The 21,702-nt window shown below is 41.7% G+C and overlaps 1 protein-coding gene across 1 annotated transcript; it reads left to right on the forward strand.

Annotated features, from left to right (window-relative positions):
• Window positions 1-6,716: 6,716 nt before the first annotated feature.
• Window positions 6,717-20,595, forward strand: LOC126484775 (probable cytochrome P450 304a1). Its single transcript, XM_050108371.1, has 9 exons — window positions 6,717-6,816; window positions 9,477-9,725; window positions 11,004-11,167; window positions 13,391-13,684; window positions 16,761-16,878; window positions 17,329-17,509; window positions 18,765-18,882; window positions 19,456-19,597; window positions 20,423-20,595. Exons 1-9 carry the CDS (start codon window positions 6,717-6,719, stop codon window positions 20,593-20,595), a joined length of 1,539 nt encoding a protein of 512 aa, XP_049964328.1.
• Window positions 20,596-21,702: the final 1,107 nt, after the last annotated feature.

Here is a 21,702-nt window from a genome sequence, read left to right on the forward strand (position 1 = left end):
TGTTCTAAAATTCCACAGCAGATGGATGTGAAAGATATTCCGGATCACTTATGATACCTTCTTGCAGACGAGTGGAAGTTGTGGATTCTTCCAAATATTTGGCACTGTTATTCTGTTGGGGGGGGGGGGGGGTCTAGGATGGAATGTAAACACTATAGAGCTATGGAGATGCCTAGCACCCTCTGGTTGTAGATACTACAAAAGATATACGCAATATACGCTAGCTGACTGTTACAATTCCGCGAGATTACGTGCCCCCCCCCCTCCCCCCCCCCCCTCCCCCCCGCCTTCCAACTCACGTCTCACAGAATACTCGTTGCCACAAAATCAGAATAAAGCAGAGATCATACGGAAGATTGCCGACAGTCATTCTTCCCTCGCACCAGATAAACGAAGAGGGAAAATTACAGCTCTGCCGGATGTATCCTCCAACATACACCGTAAGGTGGCTTGCGAAGTTTAGATGTAGATGGATCAGATGCGAAGTATAGTTTGAACCGTCCTGAGAGATTACCGTTGTGTTCCAGACTCCGACTTCAAACTGGGATATTTGTCTTTCAAGCCAATTGCTCGGCAGACTGAACTTCCTGGACACGACTCACTGCTCGCCCCGACATGAGAGAGGTACAGGCAGAGGTGAATCTCTCTATGCAGCTGTGGCCCTGAAGCTTAGAGACAATGTTGTACTTAGGAACACATGATGTTTCTGGGTCGGTGTTTCAAACTAGTGACCGCTTGCTAGAGACCGCCATCTGCAGTTTTCCCGCAGTTTTTTCTGCTTTCGTTATTGTGAGGCATGACGTGTTTTGTGCAGCGTTTGTAAATATTTTCAGACCTATTGATTTAACTTTTGTACAATATTTTAAAGCTGCTTGGAAGACATTCGATCAGGAAGTAAACTCTTGGTTACAGTGTTATTATTTATTTACCAATGACTACTTTCGCCTGATTCAGACATCATCAGGCTGGCTGATATGTATATATTTGATTGGTGTCCATCCTGTCACACATATCCGACACAACAGGCACCATTTAAATATACACATTTCTGTAAGAGCACGACGGCTCCTTGACGTTTGTTTCAGTGAGGATGCATTAATATCGGGCGAACTCCTATAGAATATCCAATAGGACGTCTGTTCGGGCTCGCATCCGGCCATTCTGGTTTAGGTTTTACCTAAATTGCCCCCCCCCCCCTCCCCCCGCCCAGCGGTTCGAGTGCTGCCTCGGACATGGGTGTGTGTGCTGTCCTTAGCGTAAGTTAGTTTCAGTTAGGGTGTGTGTGTTGTCCTTCGCGTGAGTTAGTTTAAGTTACATTAAGCAGTGTGTAAGTGTAGGGACCGATGACCTCAGCAGTTTGGTCCCGTAGGAATTTACCACAAATTTCCAATTTCTCTAAATCGCAGTCCCGGTCCGGCAGAAGTTTCCAACTTTCCATTGCATTACCACAATGCCGTGTGCCCATCCCTTCCCTTTCGTTCCCTACCCTCCATTTCATGTAAATGATATCATATAGTGTTACGCACATTAGGCACCGAGTGTACAAAACGTGCCAGCAAGTAACTTCTCTCGCTAAATATTCGGAAACATGGCACGGCGTCCTTGTTGAGTCATGCAACGTAATACAATGAATACAAAGCAGGATGACTGGATTACGTTGTATGTCTCAACAAGGACACCGCGCCACGTTTTCGAATATTTGGTGAGGGCAGTTATTTGCTGGGACGTTATGTATGCTCAGTGCCCATTGTGCCTAGCACCATCTGATATTAGCCAACCTGAAGAGCCTGAATCAGGCGAAACGTGTCATTAGTAAATCTACGAGGGCTGTTCGGAAGGTAAGGAACGATAGGTAGCGAAATGGAAACCACAGTCAAACTCAACACTGTTTTATTTGGAACAGTCAGCTACAAGTCCCAGCTACTTATCTCCGTAGTCGCCGATCCGACTTAGACGTTTCTCGTAGCCTTGTACCAACTTTCCAATACCCTCGTTATAGAAGGCAGCAGCCAGTGCTTTCCGCCAATTCCCTACGCTGGCCTAAAGCTCGTTGACTGTGACAAAATATTGTCTTCATAGCCAGCGGTTCATGCGAGCACAGATGAAACCCAGAGGGAGACAATTACGGGCTGTATTGTGGGTACTCAAACATTCCCAACTGAAAACGATGCAGGAGCTTCTTCATTGCCCCTGCAGAATGCGGCTGAAGAATTGTCTTGGAGAAAACGCGTGACATGTATGTAATGCTGGCTGCATAGTTTCAGGCGAAATTTCTCACCAGGCCCTCGTACTTGGTGGGAGACACTATTGTTCCCGGTATCTTTATGTGCTCCCTGTGTGCTCAGAACTAAAAAGAACGACGTAACGCGATCGACGGGCATACTAGAGACGCTGCCCAACACATCTGTACAAAACTTCATCGGATTTTCACTGTGGTTTCCATTTCGCGACCGATCGTTCCTTACTTTCCGAACAACCGTCGTATAATTACTATACAAGGGGGCCCATACCTGAGGGCCAGGTTGCGCTGCGCGCCTCCCCGCCCTCCCTCTACCTCTCAGGGAAAGGCAAAAACATAGTGTATTCAGCTGCTGTCAAGAAAATGATTTAAGAGTCGATATTACGCAGATTTTTACTATGGTCGGATCTGGATCTTCTTTACGGCTATTTACAAGTCGCGATTCGTCTTCCAAAATATTAAAAATTCTCCATACCCTCAGAGCGAGGAAACTCCCTACAAACTATCGTATGTGCGTCTTTGATGTAATATACAGACAAGTCGTAGTTTAACGTTATTTCCAAAAATCTCTAAAAGTTCGTGACAGAGTTCAGATTTTTTAAGTACAGTCTAATAAACATTCTGATGCTCACAGGCTGCAGATTTGTTAACATATATGGTTCATAAATACATACGGAGAGTCCATAATTAAAGTTCCAGTTATAAAATGCTGTACAGTGAGAACCATTGTTCAGAATAAAGTCAGATCTGAATAGCACATTTTTGATGCAGGGAGAAGCGTCCTGGAACAGAAGATTTAACGAACATTTTACCAACAGATGGCGCTGTAGGCATCTTAACATAATGGTGTCGGCTGCAAATGACAGATCAAGCGCAATACGACAGCTGTGGTTTGAGTTTCACATTACGCCATCCGCACTCTTCAGTGTACGTGACTGCACTAGTTCACCAGTCAACAGTTGTGGCACTATTAGCAAAGCAAGCTCACCCACAATGAGTTGTGGCGCTGTTAGCAAGGTAAGCTCACCAACAATGGCACGGTCGCACGACACCGGATGGGAAAAGTCGGTTTTCAATTGTCCTGGGGCCAAAAACCACATAAAAGCAACGTGACATCGGTTTTTAGTTGTTCTGCGGCCAAAAACCGTATAAAAGGCAGAATGAAATTGGTTTCCAATTATGTTGGGACTGGCGCAAGGCATGTTAAATACTGTACACCGCTTTGTGCCACAAGTTGAAGCCGAGAAACAGCATGTTCCACAACAGATCAGAGTGTCTCTGGGATCATTTCCCCGATGTGAACTGAAAAATGATTTTTGGAAGCTATGGTCAATTATTCAGTTACAGAATGTTGTGATGAGCAAAATTCTATTCTCGTTTAAGCCACACTTCTTCAGTGGTGCACCATCTTGTACCTTGAAGAAGAAGAAGTTCGTAAACTATGGAATATGTGATATACAGAAATCAACTGAGATTATTTAAAGCATTAACATTTTGCCGCTCTTGAAAATAATTTTATGTTTCGAAATGTGTTTAATTAGTAAATGGTTTTTGATATGCTCCTAATTATTTTCCTTTCATTTTGCTGATTATTGGTGTGTAGTAGATTAATAACATAAGAGGCAGACCATTAAATATAGTATTAACAAGATATCCTCGATTGTAGCACCTTTAAATATCAGTACAAATTTTTTCATAGGTAGATGATCATCTTGTACCTTGCAATACTCGTTCACATTTGGAAAAACTCTTGTTATTCAGAGTAATTTTTTGCAATTTCAGACAAGGGCTGTAGTACACGGGAATGCCATCATTTAAATATGGTGGCCGAGCGGTTCTAGGGGCTACAGTCTGGAACTACGCGACCGCTACGGTCGCAGGTTCGAATCCTGCCTCGGGTGTGGATGTGTGTGATCTCCTTAGGTTAGTTAGGTTTAAGTAGTTCTACGTTCTAGGAGACTGATGACCTTAGAAGTTAAGTCCCATAGTGCTCAGAGCCATTTGAACCATTTAAATACGACACTTCTATTACAGATGCGAAAGTTTGAAGAGATTCCGACTGTCTGCCCTACATGAAGAGAAGTTCAATACAGGCCGGACATTATCAGTGCCACTGAGGATGTACAAAGTGAAGTATATGCATGAGGAATCAAAATACTATGAGTTATTTCGTTGGATGTTAAAAACCAGATGTTATTATCCAGTACAGTTTCGAAATTTTCAAAGTCTGATATTATAAAAATAATTTATAGACAACGTGTTATTTACAGTACTGCCGATTCCTCTCCAGTACCATCTTTGAATTTAACACTGACTTGAGTAAACATACGAGGCGGTATCCAAAATTGCTCGAAATACAGGCCTACTATAAATGATTCATTCGTTTTCAAAGCTGTGTATTTTCCAAAGTATTACATTTACAAATATGACCGGTTCTTGAATAGAACTGTAAACCCACCAGGTTTGCATTTTGCGCTCCACAAATATTTTGAGTGCCACTCTGGTCATTCGACACACATCCAGGAGGCAGTCATGTTCGTTTCATACCTTACATCATCCTAGTAATGGTTATCACAGCAATACTGAAGTGTTCTCTGAGTCTTGCCTGTTTTCTTGGCAGTGGGGATACATAAAGACGGTCCTCAGTGAATCTCCACAGAAAACGATGACGTCGACCTGTGGGCCAAGGTAACAGAGCCACATCATCTTCACCACTATGCCCAACCCGGCGATGCACAAGGTAACAACGAGATTGTCCCGTTTTGTTGGAAGATGAAAATCTTGGAATCAACAGTCAGTTCTGAAAACAACCACAACTGACGTGTCAGTCTTCTCACAGAAGAAGGACCACCCATACGACTTCGTCTGTAACACTGTACAGAAAACATTAACCTTCGGCGAATCTTGTTCCTGCGGCACAATTTCATGAGGGTGTTCGGTGCCCCGCACTCTCACATTGTGGCGATTAACCTGTCCAGATAAATGGAAGGTCGCGTCGCCGCTGATTATGAACTTGGAGGTGAAATGTTCATCCTCAAGTGCTTCCTGGATTGCAATGCAAAGCTGAAGGCGCCAGCCATAGTCTTACCGTTTTAATTTTGACACGAGCTACAGACGATACGGTCTGAAATGTAAGCTTCGTTGCAAAATATTTCACACAATTTGCTGCTGTATCCCAAAATCGTTGCTTGCGCGGACCTTTCTGTTTACAGACACAACCTGTGTCCAAAATTGTAGATACCAACGTAAAATGCTCTGTTTACTTGGCGATCCTTTTCCACAATTCCTTCTGAATAGACGCTGTGTTGTTGTATAAATAAACATTTCGTATATTCCAGCACACAAATAATTCTTCGTCTCGCTTTGTCGCTGTTTTGTCAATTGTCGTCAAAATGCAAGCTCGGTGCATTTACGGTTCTGTTCATGCATCGATGATGGGTGTACACGTAATACTTTGGGAAATATAGAACTTCGAAGACGAGTGGACCGCTTATAGCACCTATGTATATCGATTAAAATTATTACGCCTTGCATCTATCTTATATCAATGAATCACGTTTACTATCTGAGTATATCAATTAAAATTATTACATCTTACATAAATCTTAGATTCTACCATCACCTTCAAGGCTGTCTCGTAGGGAGTGAATGTATAGACCTCAACGTCTGTGTCACTTTGGAAATGAATACTGGAAGTTAATATTTGCGAGAATGGAACTCCTGGAACGAAGGATATTATGGAGGGACGGCATAGTCATGGCTTATGGGATTGTTTCTAGGTGCTGGTGGAAAACTGCGAGGACGTGCCATGAGTCGTGTCTGGATACAAAGTCGGTGGAACATTGAAATGCAAAAGGCAAGGGTTCTGGGTTCGAATCACAGCTCGACTCATTGTTTTACACTACTAGAAAGTAATAAACAGTTCACATTTGCTTCAGAGTGAAAAACTGAATCTGGAAAGAAGTGATTATCAGAGGAGGAGGTCGAGGTATTGACAGTCTGCTGAAATCACAGTAAAACGTGGCAGGAACTCTCCCCAGCATGTTGGCTTTCAGAGTGGATGTCATTTACCCTGCATCTCAATTGTGCAGATTACACCTAAGATTTCCTGATGCTGTACCAGAGTACATGTATTTTTGTGAAATCATGCCGATCTGTCATCGCTGCAGATTGTTGTTGTTGTGTGATGACAGCAGGTTTCATTGGAGCGCCTCTCTAGCGAGAGAGACGCTGAGTCACGACACGTGGCGGTGTGGGCGTGGCCTCCTACAGGCAGGGCATCGTTATCGCGGAAGGCCTCCGGTTTGGGAAGCGGGCGTCGCGGTGCTTAAAAAGCAGCTGAGGCGGCCCATGTGGTCAGAAGACAGAAAGAAAGCAACAAAAACACTAGTTGTCTGCCTGTGAACCTAGCTTCATCGGCGAGCAAGACGACCTCCAGGGAAGATCCGACAGAGCCTGAAGACAGAGACCTACCAGAATGTCGCCTCTCGCTCTTCTGTTGTCTGGTGTGATCGTGGTACTTCTGTTGTTCCTCCTCGAGAAGGCCGCATATTCCAGGCCTCACAACTTCCCTCCAGGTATGTACCTCCTGCTATCTGTCCATACTAGCAAACTGATCAGTAAATCACAGCTCCCCTTTCGTCAGTTTCCCATGTGCACACGCTGCATCCAACTATCCGGCTAATCTTCAGTGCCCAGTAACTTAGAGAGCCTACATACTCGTAGATAGTGTATAGTCAACAATGGCTGCCATGTTTTTACTAGACTGATAATGAGATGTTCGTTTACCCGGTTCGTAAGCTGAACTGCATTCACTGTGATACATGATACGATCATACACAGGTTCTTTGCAAATATGTAGTTCCATCTATGTGACCTGTCTGCGATGTTTCGCTGCAACCAGTTGAGCTCTACTTGACAACAGTAAATGACATAGTCCTTATGCTACTGTTTATACTGTACCAAATATTACTGCTATAGCTTTCAAGCCCAGACAGCCATGGAGTGGCCATGAAAATGACTGTAACTCAAAACTAATGTATGTAGTTAGAGAGGTAAATATTTTACATGAGAATGGCTAAACGGCTGAAACGACGTAGTACCCAAAATAATAATTGAAGTGGAAATAAATAACATCCAGAACAGTAAACATCCTTGTTTCAAAAAGATGGTGTGTACTTCGTGTTAACGTTATCGTTCCGCTGTGTGAATATCACGGCACTTGTTTCTAACATTCTGTACGTGTTGCAAATTAAAGCCACTCACCGCGATTATGTATATGAATGTGAAAGCAACTCTCACGAACTAGTGCAGAAATTTTGATATGGTTATCTCTAATAGGTAGCCTGATTCACGAGGAACGTTTGTGTGTATAATTTATTACCTCTACAATAGGGAAGTCCTACGGCCATATACTTAGTGCTATCCGTGCAAATCCTGCGGTCAAGCTATTAAATCTTTCTCAGACTTCCTGTAATATTTCTACATGGGTTTACTTTCCCAGTCTCACTAACGACATTCCAGTAGGCACTGTGTTTTGCTCTTCCCACAGCAAATTACTTCAGTTGGGTTAGCCCGATCAAGTGTTTCTACTGTTTTTCAGTGTGTGGTAAAACAGGTTACACTTTCAAATTCATTTCGCCAGTGATGCACATATGAGAGGTAAAGTTGCGCTTTTCACAGTTGTTATAATACCACGTTTTATTGGTTCTGCTCAGATATAGCACAGCTCCAATATCTTTTGCATTGCACCTCCTGTCACGTATTGTAATTCATTATTAGAGATCTTCTGTGTCTATGTATGGACAGTCACCCAGAGACATAGAAGTAAGTTAATATGTAGTCCAGTTGAGTGTGTTGCGGCACTCGTCGTCCATGTCGTATATTAATGACCTTGTAGACAATATTAATAATAAGCTCACACTTTTCACAAATGATACAGTCACCTAAAATAAAGTTATACCTGAAAAGAGCTGCAGAAATATTCAGTCATATCTCGATAAGATTAAAATGAGACGAAAGATAGGCAACTTGATTGAGATATTCCAAAATGTAAGTTTTGCAATTCACAAAACGGAAAAAATAGTACCCTGTGACTCCAATATCAACGAATCACGATTGGAATCGGTCAACTCATAAAAGTACTTGCGAGTAGTAATTTTGGGGTGTCAAGTGGGATGAGCACATAGGTTCAGTCGTAGGTAAAGGAGATGGCAGATTTCAGTTCACTGGAAGAATTCCATGGTAATGCAATTAGTCTACAAAACACTCGTGTGACCCAATCTAGAATATTACTGAAGTGTGCAGGACCTATATCAGGTAGGACTAACGGAAGATATTGAGTCTATACAGGGAAGGGCAGCACGAATGATCACAGGTTTGTTCGACACATGGGAGAGTTCCATGGAGATGACTATGAAACTAAACTGGCATACACTTGCAGACAAACACCAACTATCCCTAGTATGCCTACATACTAAATTTCAAGAACTAACTATACGTGAATAATCTAGGAAAGTACTACAACCACGTGCGTATCGCTCAGATAGGTACGCGGAGACAAGATTAGACTCATCAAACCGCACCCAGAGGAATTTAAACTGTGATTCCAATCGCTACGCATGTGGATGGAATGGTTTGTCTGCGACTTAATGCCATAATCAAAACAGGTCTGATCGCACACGTTATCAGAAGTCAATACTACAAAAAAATTGATATTGTGATTCTCCAACAGCTGCTTACTAACATATCCTCGAAATCTTGCTCGCATAAAATAGGAAATGATGTCGTCTGGTACAATCTTCACTTATATTCCAATAACGTTAAAAGGAATTTCTAAAGAATATTCCTCGTAATCTGTCGCTGCATGTTTCTTCTCTATAGCGTATCAAAAGCCAGTGATAGTACTTGTTATGTTTCTTGATGTTTCTCAGTTCCACAAAAACACAGCTGATTCTTATGCTGTATGGGATCTAGGGTACTCCACCAACCAGATGTTTTCGATGAAAATTGAGTGTCCTCCTCTGTGTCTCTTGTGACGAAATGAGGAGTTTTATGCTCCTGAAGCTGTGTGTAACGTTGCATTAGCCAGTGTTGTCTCCAAGCGCAAACTTTTTGGATTTGTATGTCGTAGGAATAAAATAACACTACAAAATTCAGTTCTTGGCAGAACTGTCTCTAGCTCTCTTGCCGCTACTGGCCGTGTGGCTTATCTCATTCCCAGTGTTGTATGTTACAGGCCCCCCTGGACTACCAATATGGGGAAGCTACATCCAGCTGCTATTGGAAAACTACAAGTTTCCGTACAAGGTGATGGACGCCTTCACGCGCCGCTACAACTCCAAATTGGTGGGCTTCTACTTTGGACCGCTACCCGTGGTGGTCATCAGTGACTATGAAGCTGCCAAGGAGGCCTTCAACAACCCTAGTCTGCAGGGCCGCATATCCAACATCGCCATCAAGCAGAGGATGCCCAATGAGGACCTCGGTAAGCACTGACTGCTGTCTGAAGAAAGAAGATTAATATCAGTATACTAGTTTGTCTCTATTACATTTCCAGCTTAAGGCTGCAGCGAATACGAAACGTGCCACGTCTGCTGCTTACTTTTCACTTTAATCGCAAAAACGTACAGACTAAACAAAGCGTGTTACAAATCTTGGTCTTACGACCATGTTGAATTCAGTACAGGCGAGCACTTTCTTTCTAAATACTAAATGCACCTGTCGGGTTTCTTCAATGCGTTGTTGAAATAAATTCAAATTAATTGACGAGAGCTTGAATTATGTCTTTTGTTCTTGATATTTTCACCAGTTGATTTATCACGTTCTCGTATTACGTTGACTAGTTGTTGTAGGTCACCCACAACATTACCAATTAAGACTGCATTGTCAGTCGTCAGTCTACTATATGTTGTTTTCCTACTTCCCATTTACGAAAACCTACGTTTCCACATCGTCTTTGAACAGATATACCGCATTCTGTGAGTCTTACACTGTAGGGATGATGATGACAGATTGGCTTGGATGCATAGCAGCCAGACCTTAAGCGCAATTAACGAAAATCTTTTGTGAGACTAGTGTTATCAAAATTAACGAAAAGAGGAAACACACACACACACACACACACACACACACACACACACACACAGGGAAGTACGAAAATTGTATTGATAATCAGTTCTAAAATCTTATAATGGAGATGAGAAATGCATTGAAATAATCTAAAATAACACAACTCATAGATGTGACTGGCTGATCACTGTACTAAAAGAGAATGATACAGCCGTGGATGGAATCCAGATGTTACACAAATGTGTACCGGTATTACTGCATAGTTCGTCGTTAGTTAAAAATAGGTTAGGTCCCCACTTAGCTATTATTCTGCTCACTTGCCAAAATAAGAATCTCTCTCGTCAAAATACGAAGGGGATTCAGTTAAAGTGTGGCATATACTTCACTGTACCCCACGGGCTTACAGACTGGGTGTTGAAGTTGGGGGATGAAGCTGTGTGTTAGTGGCCAGCGTCCTAGTTGGAAGCGTGTCAGCGTTACTTCATCCTATCAGAGCCACCAGCGTTTCGTACGCCACTGCCAGATAGTTGGCTTCACGCTCAGCATCTTATAACAGTCTGCTGCAACACACCGTCTCCCACAGTGTCGAAGCATACTATATTCTTTGTAATCTCTCAGTATAAAATCATAAACGACATGCATAATGACGCTCAGTTCCATATGAATTGCTGAGGCTAGCTTCCATACTGTGCAGGCATAAACTTCAGAGTGGGCCCAGAGCTGATGGAGCAGCGTCGCTTCACGTTGAGGTACCTGCGGGACTTTGGCTTCGGACGGCGTTCCGATCAACTGGAGTCCGAGATCGAAGCGGAGATGACGGAGCTGGTGGAGCTCATCCGAGGAGATCGACAGGATGAGGTGAGTTTCAGGAACAGTCTTCCTTCCCAGTATCTGCTCGTGCTGTAGACAAGTAGCCTTGGCTACATTCGTGATGTTCTAGACATCTGATACATTCATGGTCATCTGTTTGATTACTGGAAAATTTATGAAACTTAATTACTGTAGTATGTATATATTTCACACTTTTGTGGCATTACCAATAAGTAGAAACACTAATGATCACAGCATATAAAATGACCTCCTGGGTAAAGTCGGAAGATCCAAGTGGCAGTTTGCAAATGCGACTCTTATGAGACAGGATTAATGGCCAAAACAGATTCAGGGAAGAGCAGTGCATTTCGTCACACGTTAGTTTGGAACTTCACTGTTAAAATTCCCGCAGTACATTCCTTTGAAGTGAACCAATGAACAGCCTCGTCCTACTTACATTTCTCAAAAAGACCATTAAAGTAAAATCAGAGAGATTTGAGCGTACACATTCTTTGCCCCCATGTACCATTCGCGACTGGAACTGGAAGGAGTGGACGTGACAGTAGAACACAAAATACTCTCTGTCTCACAAAATAATGTGGCTTGCAGACTATAGATGTGTAATGTCTCCCAACATTAATTAGCGTTGCTCAGAGTCATTGCGTATATGATTATTTTTAAGAATCAGTGCAGTTAACTAACATTCATTCAGAGGTAAAATAAAACATCTAAATCATCATCGTCAGGTCGTAGCTTCAGTTTCCCGACTTCTGGTGACGACCCTCTTCCAACTGCTTTTTCGTTGTACAGAGTTTCTTCACCGATCCTATCTCAAAGAAGAGAAGTTTGGGGGACGTCCTTAACAATGTCGACCCGGCTTCACATTGACATTCAACATTTATTTTCCGTTTACATTCATTTCAAGGTATTTCTTGACTATCCTGATTTCTTCCACTAGTTCTACATGACTGTACCATATTAATATAGATCGGCAACATTTTACCATTACACTGAGTTGTACACATACGTCCACTCTATTACTTTCATTACTTACCTTATCCTGTTTTGTTCGTTTCAGCATGTATCTGACAAACTTCATTTCACTACCTTCACCAGCTCTGTCACTCAGAATTTCTTGGACTACATTTTTTTTTGCCACATATGAATTATCAGCAGCGAAGACCACTGCCTTCAGTTCCATTCTGGTCCTTTATCCTTTTCATGACATCGGCCACCAGAATGATGAAGAGTGTTGGAGACAATGCATCCGCTTTATGGACGCCACATTTTATCTCAGACCATTGGCTCTGTCCACTTCCTACCTGAACATTGCTGATACATCTTCTGTAGCGCACCTTCACATTCTCAATCACTACCATGGGTATATTCCTTCCCTCTAGACATTTCCAGATTCAAACTTTGTAGTAGAATAATATTGGATCTTTGGTTGACTTTAAGATTTATTCAGTCAGATTCGTTATATGTTGGCTACATACACATATGCCTGTTACTCTGATGAAATTGGCCTGTGTATAAAAAAATATGTCAAGTTAGTCAGTTTCATAACTGGAAAGATACAGACTGATTTGTATTATATTTTACTTATTCTGAATATCAGAAACAGGAATTGAGTGAACTCTGGACGACCAAAGAACCATAACTGGTCAGCTTCACTGTTGGAGAATTGTTGCTTCTTTATAAGACGACCGGAAAATCTGAAGCGTTCAGTTCACCTTTAAAATGATCACACACTGCAGCTGAGCCTGTCACAGAATCGGTGTTGGTCAGTTATAGAAGCAGCAGATAACAATTCACAGTAGGGACTATGTGAATTTTGCTCCACAAATACAGTGGAATTGTATACAAACATGGAACTCAGAGTTCTGTTGTGTTCTGGGCCCTGAATTGGTGTAATGCAGGAGCTACTTGGATTCTGTTTTATTTTATTCTGGCGTTTATACAGTCTATGTCCAGCGTTCTGGAATAAATATAATCTGAAAAAATCGATTCATTTCTGTGACATAATGTACACCTCATATTTGAGTTCCTTCTAGCACAGTCACAACAACACAAAAGACTCTGCCTTACCCATGGGTCACGCGAAGCTCAGATTAGAAAACACATTATCGAAAGGTTATGCTGTTAGTAAGGTATTAGTCTGTCAGAGAGCTGTGTGGCCCTTTCCTGTTTATGAGTATCCAGTTCTATGTGTAAGTGAAGTACATAGTGCTGAAGTGGTTCCTTTGTGTGTGGCTGGTGACGTTTCGACAGGTTGTGGTGCAGTCGTCATCAGGAGGAGACTGCAGCCGGCGCGTGCTGCTGCCTGATGCACTGTTCCCCGGCTTCATCAACGGCTTCATGCCGGTGGTGGCGGGCAGCCGGCTGCCGCGCACAGCAGACGGGGTGTGCCGCTACCTGGGGCACGCGGGCCTGCAGACGGCCAGGGCTGGAGACGCCACAGGCGGTTTCCTCACGCTGCACTCCGCACTGGCGTCCATCGCGCCCAAGATGTCCGGCTATCACGACACGGTCGAGTCCGCCGAGAAGATTCTGGCATACTTCCACGTGAGTACCCAGTAATGTATTTGATTGCAGAAGCAAGATTTTTGAAAGTAGATCTAAGCTTACAGCTGCCTTTAACTATTATATAAAAGGAAAACTGCGGCAATGCCAGAAGACTGTAGCGAATTGTAGAACGACCTGCAGAGGATTGACGGTTGAAGAAGGAACTAGAAGTAAATTAACATAAAGAAATCTATATCTATGATGATTACTTTGCAATTCGTGCTTAAATGGCTGGATTAGGCTTACAGAAAAATTTTCGGACAATTTTTCTGTCATACCACTTTCGCCCATGGAAGCTATGAACGCTGTTCCTGTGTGATCTCTGAGGTATCGAATTTTATCATGATGGCCATAGCACTGTGTGTTTCCAGGAATCAGTGAAATATTATGGCACTGAAAGGAGAAGGTTGGTAACTCAAATACTGTGTTGTGAACAGTTCTCACTGCAACCAAAAACGGATTTATTTTAATGATTGATACCTCAACTGCCTTTTACACGTATCAGTGAGAATCTCGGCGCCCATTCTGTAATAATACAAAAAGAGCTCCCATTTTTCGAACATTTTGGTCTCTCTATCAATACCATGCGTTAACGATCTCATACTCTGAAGCGACACTCACAAGAGGACAAACAATCGTAATGTAGGAAGTCTCTTTCGTGGATTTGTTGCTATTTCTAAGCCAATAAAACCAATCTTTGGTTCACTTTCCCCATAACAGTTTCTGTGAGACTGTTCCAATTTCAGCGGTTTGTAATTATAATTCCTAGGTACTTAATTGAATCTGTTGCTCATAAATAGGGGAGGAAAACCGAAACTGTTCAATTACACTGCTGTTGACTTATCACTCTAATCAGTAACTGCCGCAAAGTACCTAGGAGTAACCATCTGCAGTTACATAAAAGGGAGTGACCATATAAAACAAATGGTAGGAAAAGGCAGATGTCACTTTGAGGTTCATTGAAAGAACCTTGAAACAACATTCTTAATACACAACACAAATGGCTTACAAAACTCTTGTTACACTTATGCTTTAGTATTGCAAATTGGTCTGGTGTCGTTGCCAGTTTGGGTTAACAGAATTGGTGGATAAGATACGAAGAAGAGTGGTACGTTTCGTCACAGGTTCGCTTAGCAAGCATGAGAGAATTAAGAAAATGCTCAACAAGGTCAATGGCAAAAGCTACAAGAGAGGCGTTGTGCGTAACGGAGAGGTTTGCTGTAAAAGCTTCGAAAACATACGTTCCGGGAATAGGAAGGACAATATATTACTTTCTCCCACATATGTCTCGCAAAATGGCCACAAAGTGGAATCTAAGAATTTAGGGGTCATATGGAGATTTATCAACAACCCTTCTTCCCACATGCCTCTTGTGAATGGGATATGAATGAATGAAAAGATAGTAGTACCAGAAATGGCATTCGCCAAACACCACAATGTAGCTTGTGGATTGTAGATGTCGAATGTTCTGCGTGAAACAGTTGAGTTTCCTGCCAAGAGCTGCTTCTGCTTAGCTGATAGACTTTATTTTGCGTATGCCCAACACGGAACTAGATTCTTCCCTGTTTTCCAAATCCCTGAAGAAAAACTTTGCCCTGAGACACTGATCAGAAAGATGAAGCAGGTTTTGCTAGAAGAGCGGCTAATACAGATTTGAGAAGCGATAGTCCTCAGCAGATTATGTTCCTGACGCATTTGGTATTATTCATGTCTCTCAATACAATACTTTCCTCTGTTCACACGCCAAAACAGTGTCAACCTAACTGACAAGATTCACAACAATTTCAACATTAGTACTATGTTAACATTCCGGCAATAAATCGCATTAGCATATTTTCTGTTCCTAAACGTAATTGAAACCCTATATCTGAAAGTGAGCATTATTTTGACGTGTAGCAAGCTGATAGAGCATCGTAGATTAGAGCTTCTGCATTCAAATTTTTTAATGTGTGTGACTAAACTCTCAAAATACCCCAGCAATCTGAAACCACTAGAAAAGGAAACACATTTTTTTTAAAGTTAAGAGATAATATACCATCTAACGGGAAACATTTAGATACGACTTAAATTTGCAAGAGGCTTTCCAATTAATTTCTGAAATGGTTATCTGTATGTAAGGAAACACAGTCAGATCTGTAAAACATTCGTATCATTTTAACCAATTGCTCTGCATTTCCAAATTCCCATGTGTTTCCCTACTTTTGTCAACTCTCGTCATACAACTGACGGGTGATTATCTTCTTACAGGTACTTCATCAATAGGTTTTCTTCTCTTTATCTTACGTTTTTAGTTCCATAAATTTTTGAATTTTTTGAATCCAAACCGTTGATTTTCATTTTCTAATTCTGAAATTTTACCCAAACACCTGAAGTTCCGTGAACGAATGACTCATTGAAATGTACGAAATCGTCAGTCATGAACTATTCAAGTTGCTAATTATAAATTATTCCTCAGAAGTGTGCGCCTCATAATTAAAGGGAGAAAACAAGTCGTGGTTATGAATATTTTTGCCACTATGCATTAACTTTTCTTTAGGTCCTCGTGCTCAGAAATGTGACGCTAAAATTTCTTCCTCATATTAAAAGCTTTCTATCTGTGTTGCCATGACTGTCTAAAAGACTTGCAGGCTGCAGAATTTGATTAATAATCGCCTGTCATAAAGGAGAGAACACAATCCATGTTGGCACATATTTGCCTCTAAACAGTAGTTTATTTTAGCCGCAGCACCCCTTTTCTGCCTGACAAGGAAGTGTACCTGCCCATTGGTCATCCGTTTAGTTCTTCGGCTTGTCAGTACAGAACCACAGACAAATGCTAGGACGCTATTTCTACTACAAGTCTATGGACCCAAGGAAACTTAAACAGACAGGAGATGCACTGCTCACGAATCGCAGACAATACATCGGTAATAGAATTATTACAGTTTGAGCAGTACGTTTTGCGTTCTCTGTATGTGACATATTCCTTGTATGTCAATGATAATGGACTTGATGCCGACAACGTAACATAACGTGAAAGAAATTTTTCTCCTGTGACCCAAATTTCATATAAATGATTAAGTCTGTCTCTTTGCAGCAAGTGATCAAGGAACACGAGAAGACATACTCTGATGATCACATGAGGGACTTCATTGACAGATACCTGAAAGAAATAAAGGAGAAGAAGAAGGCGGGTACTGATACTGTATATACCAGTAAGTAAACAAGAGGAAACTGTATCTCATTCACTAATGCACTTGCTCGTATTTCTGTCTGGCTCTTCCTTGAAGCATACAAGTTACTTGTCTTAAAAATGTCGGAACTCATTGATGGTTCGAGTGGGGGAAGTAAAAGTGGAACTTAGTGAGTGTGGATAGCCTTCACAAAGACTGTTGCTATTGCTGTGGCTGTTTTGGTTTATGTTGTATGGTGTTTGTTAACACGCTATTGTCGCGAAAACATTTACTGTCCTCATGGTGTTTGTTAACACGCTATTGTCGCCAAAGCATTTACTGTCCTCATGGGCCTCTTTCTCAACAACCATTATCATAACCTGAAGATGAGTTGATACACGAACTTAGAAGTACAAATATTTAGTATCACCATCCAACACAAAACAACATTTAATATCTCGAGTAAATCACAGCAGGTGTCTGTCTTTGCAGTTGATCAGCTGGGCGTCACCCTGTTCGACACCTTCCTGCCAGCCTCCATGGTTCAGTCAACGGTTCTCTCCTGGGCCCTTCTGTACGTGGCCCACAATCCAGAGGCACAAAGGCGAGCGCAACTCGAACTGGACACCGTCGTGGGGAACTCCAGGCTTCCCAACCTCAACGACCGCCCTCGGTGAGTGCCCAACACGTGCATCACCAACGGCTCACGGGTACTGGCCAAGTCATATTGGGCGCTGTTGGGGTTGAGTAACCTACAAGTGTTGCTTGGATTTCCGTTTGGAACAAGTTTCTCGACTAAATTTTGGTATCTCCTTAATCAAATCTAACACATCTTTACTGCAGCTCTTCAATATAATTTCTACGAAGAGTGCAGGTATTATACACAATCACATTCACGTTTCTGATGATGGGTGGATAGCAGAAGAGTCTGAATCCCATTTATGACATGTAGCCTATTGATCCTATTAGCACCAGGGGTGTTTCTTTACAATCATTTCCAGTAGAGAAATCACCATCACACATTGTGAAGTGTTTTGCGTATTAACCACAGACATGGCAGACAGTCTGATGATCAAGAACTGTATGACACTATCTATTCGTGATTCACAGAACGTGACATTTGTGGCACACTCAACCCTCCAATTGGAATAGTTGGACAAATGGCTATCCAGTCTTCCAGGTTTAGGTTTCCCACATTTGCCTATGTTTCTGTAAGCCAAAATATGAAAACAGTCCTTTGACAAAAGACCTGTCTGAGCTGCTGCCCATCACTAATGATGGCACTGCCGATGGGGCGTTAATCCTTCCTTTTCTCTCCCAGACTAATTCTAGGGATGCAAATTTTTCATGAGTTTGATTTTTAATACAGTTACTCCTGATGTGCCTACCACTGCAGTTGAACTACCATGGGAACGCAAGTGACGAAAATGAAAAGGATTAATTGTTGTCGAATTAATTCCTGAATATTCTGTTCTCTTGACATTACAGAATAAGCGTGTCAGGATGAATATGGAATAAAATATTCTGTCTATCCTTAGAAACGTATACAACCAGAATCTTGTAACCACCCACGTCCATCTTCTACTACAGACATAACTGCTAACGAAATTAGGATTGCTGATTTAATAAATTTTGACGCCAAGAATATCACATACCACAATTTGTGTCACAATTGATATATCAAAATACAGTATTTTTCCAGTGTTTACATTTCATATACATGAAAATATGTTATGTTACTGCACACAGAAAAATACTTTGACACATTCAGATGTTTCATTGTACCACCAAACTCATATATGTACTCCATTTACCGATCATTTGTCAAAGGGAGCTCTTTGAGTAATTGAATATTATGCTGATAAGAAAGTTCACGTGCAGTGCAGATCGTTTTGTTTTGGATACTAACAGCAACCTGCTGTCTGCAGCTTACCATACACGGACGCCATTCTGCGGGAGACGATGAGGATACAGACGCTGCTGCCGATCGGGATCCCACATGCTGTTACAGAGGACACAACCCTACAGGGCTACTCCATACCAAAGGTCAGTTAGATACCTTTACTTCCTGTTGCAATTCTCCATATAAAATGTCAGGAAATCTCCCTCCGTGTTGGTTTTTCTCCATACCAAAAGTAAGCTGGGTCCCTCTATTCCATACCAAAAGTCAGTCGGGATCCTGTATCCCCTGTTGGGAATCGTCTTTCCAGTGGCCAGGAGGGAACCTGTAGAACCTGCTCGAATACTCTGTACCAGCTATCAACTAAGAACCTCTACCTGGAGTTCTCTATATCATAGGTTAATTGGCCCCGTTTAGGTCCCATTGGGATACTCCATATCAAATGGCAGCTGTGAGCCTCTAGCTTCTGATATCTGATCAAGGAGGACAATGTCTGTAACAGATTTTGCAGTGGCGACTACAAGTTTTCTAATTAATTGAAAAGGCCGAGGGAGTAGAATGCATTATAAACATTAAAGATCGAAACACATCATACCTAGTTTATTAATTTGAAATTTGAGCCACTTATTAGTATTTCTACAGCAGTAATGTATGTATGATTCCTCTATATGCCACAGAGCCAAAAATTTTTCAATGCTGATTGGTATATTGTGCTGCAGGGAACTGTGGTGGTAGCCAACTTATGGAGCATGCACATGGACAGGGGTGTGTGGAAAGATCCAGAGAACTTCAGACCAGAGAGATTCCTCAACAGCGATGGCACTCTCTGCACCAGGGATCTCACTTTACCCTTCAGCACTGGTATGTGTTACCATGCCCTGATTATTTACATTCATAGTACACGAACGTTTTTATCTGTGCCATTAATGTTACTACATATAACCTCTATCGATTGGAAACTTTGTCAGTTTATATTACTACTTACAATGGTGTTATGAAAGTTGATCAGCACATGTTTGGCTATTTTACCACACAAAAAGTGTAAAATAAGAATGTAGGCTTACGTATCTGGAGTTCATTTTAGTAACATAGTTTTGGGTGTGTAACTGTAAGTATGTTATGGTGAAGGATATCCCTAGTAGCTGCTGAAACATTGGTAATTACTCTATATATGACGTTGTGACATACCAATAAGGAGTTTATTGAAAAGGGCAAGAAATGGTTCATTTTGTTCTACCTTTCTCGCACAGAACTGAAATATACTGTTTTTCTGTGTTTCTGAAATTAAGCAAGGTTCATTCCCCAGAGCACCACAAAATAAGCTTTTGCAGAGTCGTATTAGCAGTTTCTTCTGTTACTATCCTCTAATCAGCTCAATTGCAATATTTGCAACACTTGCAAGAAGTTTCAAGTCTACTCAAAGGAAGTTAAATGGAAAGTCATTCACTTAGATAAGACGTGGAAATGGACCAAGTATTAAGCGCTATGGGACTCTGTCAGTGATTTCTCGATACTCGCTAAAATTTTGTTCCCTAACACAACTATTAATTACTATATTTCGCTTTCTTTTCGTTGAGTATGATCCGACTAGTTGCGTATACCAAAATTAATTCCATACCACCTGCGTTTTAATTTTAACTGTCTCTCCATTCCTGTCAGCTAGCAAGTGTTTATATGTGCTTACAGGCAAGCGGGTATGCCCCGGGGAGACGTTCGCTCGGCAGAACATGTTCCTCATGCTGGCGGCGCTTCTGCAGAACTTCTCGGTCCGGGCGGACAGCCTGCCGCCTCTCCGCTGCAACATCCCGGGAGCCATCGAGACACCGCCTGCCTTCTGGGCCCAGTTCGAGCCCCGATGAAAGGACTTGCCCCTTCAATACTCTTAATGTATTGGATTCTCCCATTCTGAGATTGTTGCCATACAAGACATTGTTGCCTAACTTATGACCAATGCTATAAAGCACAAATAATTTACATATTGCACTGTGATACTTATAAGACGTAGGACTTGGTGGACATGGGAGTTAGTGATAATTATTTTGTTACCTTTGTTTAGCACAAAGCTCTGCATAGCACTGCGAATTGCCATCTCACATGTTGATTCCTTGAAGACTGACTTATTATTATCTACCAATTACTCTATAAATATGTACAGTATTTATTACACAAACTTTATTTATTTTATTAAAAATATTTTCATTATAGAAGTTCTGGTGTTCGTTATTATCCTTGTGTCCCTGTCAGATAATATACATCGGCATATACACATACGTTCACATCCTTACTCTCAAAACCACTGTTAAATGCATCGCAGAGGGTACTTGAACTATATCACGCATTTTTTTCGCCCACTCCATTCGCGCATGAAGTAAAGGAAATATGGTTGCTTAAATGACGCTGGGAAAGCTGTGATTAGTCTAATCTTCGCTTTGCAGTCCCTACGACAGGGATACTTAAGAACTCTAGGATATTCCTAGATTTCTCTCGAAATAGTAAGTAGGCTTTTGCAGTTTAGTATGTATGGACACGTCTGCCAGTTAAGGTTTTCAGAATATCCGTTGGGCTCTTCCAAGGATCTAGCAGATGTGTGTATATTCGTCCTACCATTCTTTCTGTGCTTTCAGTACGCCCTGGGATGGGTCCTATAAACTTGAGCAATATTCTGCTACGAGACACACGAGTTTTGTGTAAACAAACTCTGTTGTATACTGAAGTGCATTTTCCCAGTATCCTTCCAATGAATCCAAATCAACCGACTATTTTCTATACGTCTGCGGTCATTTCGTTTCATATTCCCTGAAATTTTACATCCAGAATTTTGTATGTCTTAACTGAACCATATTGTGACGCATCAATATTGTAATCACACGCTGCCGCATTTTTTCTATTTTTTGAACTGCGCGATTTTACATAACCTCTAGTAGATATGGAGATGTTTCATGTAATAACTGAGTCATATGCTGGTT

Source organism: Schistocerca serialis, chromosome 6 (genome assembly GCF_023864345.2).
Source record: "Schistocerca serialis cubense isolate TAMUIC-IGC-003099 chromosome 6, iqSchSeri2.2, whole genome shotgun sequence".
Classification (NCBI taxonomy): Eukaryota; Metazoa; Arthropoda; class Insecta; order Orthoptera; family Acrididae; genus Schistocerca; species Schistocerca serialis.

Coding starts and splice junctions, on each gene's coding strand:
- LOC126484775 (XM_050108371.1), top strand. CDS start 6,717: ATGTCGCCTCTCGCTCTTCTGTTGTCTGGTGTGATCGTGGTACTTCTG. Junction 16,879..17,328: donor TACTGATACTGTATATACCA/GTAAGTAAACAA, acceptor CTGTCTTTGCAG/TTGATCAGCTGGGCGTCACC. Junction 17,510..18,764: donor AACCTCAACGACCGCCCTCG/GTGAGTGCCCAA, acceptor TGCTGTCTGCAG/CTTACCATACACGGACGCCA.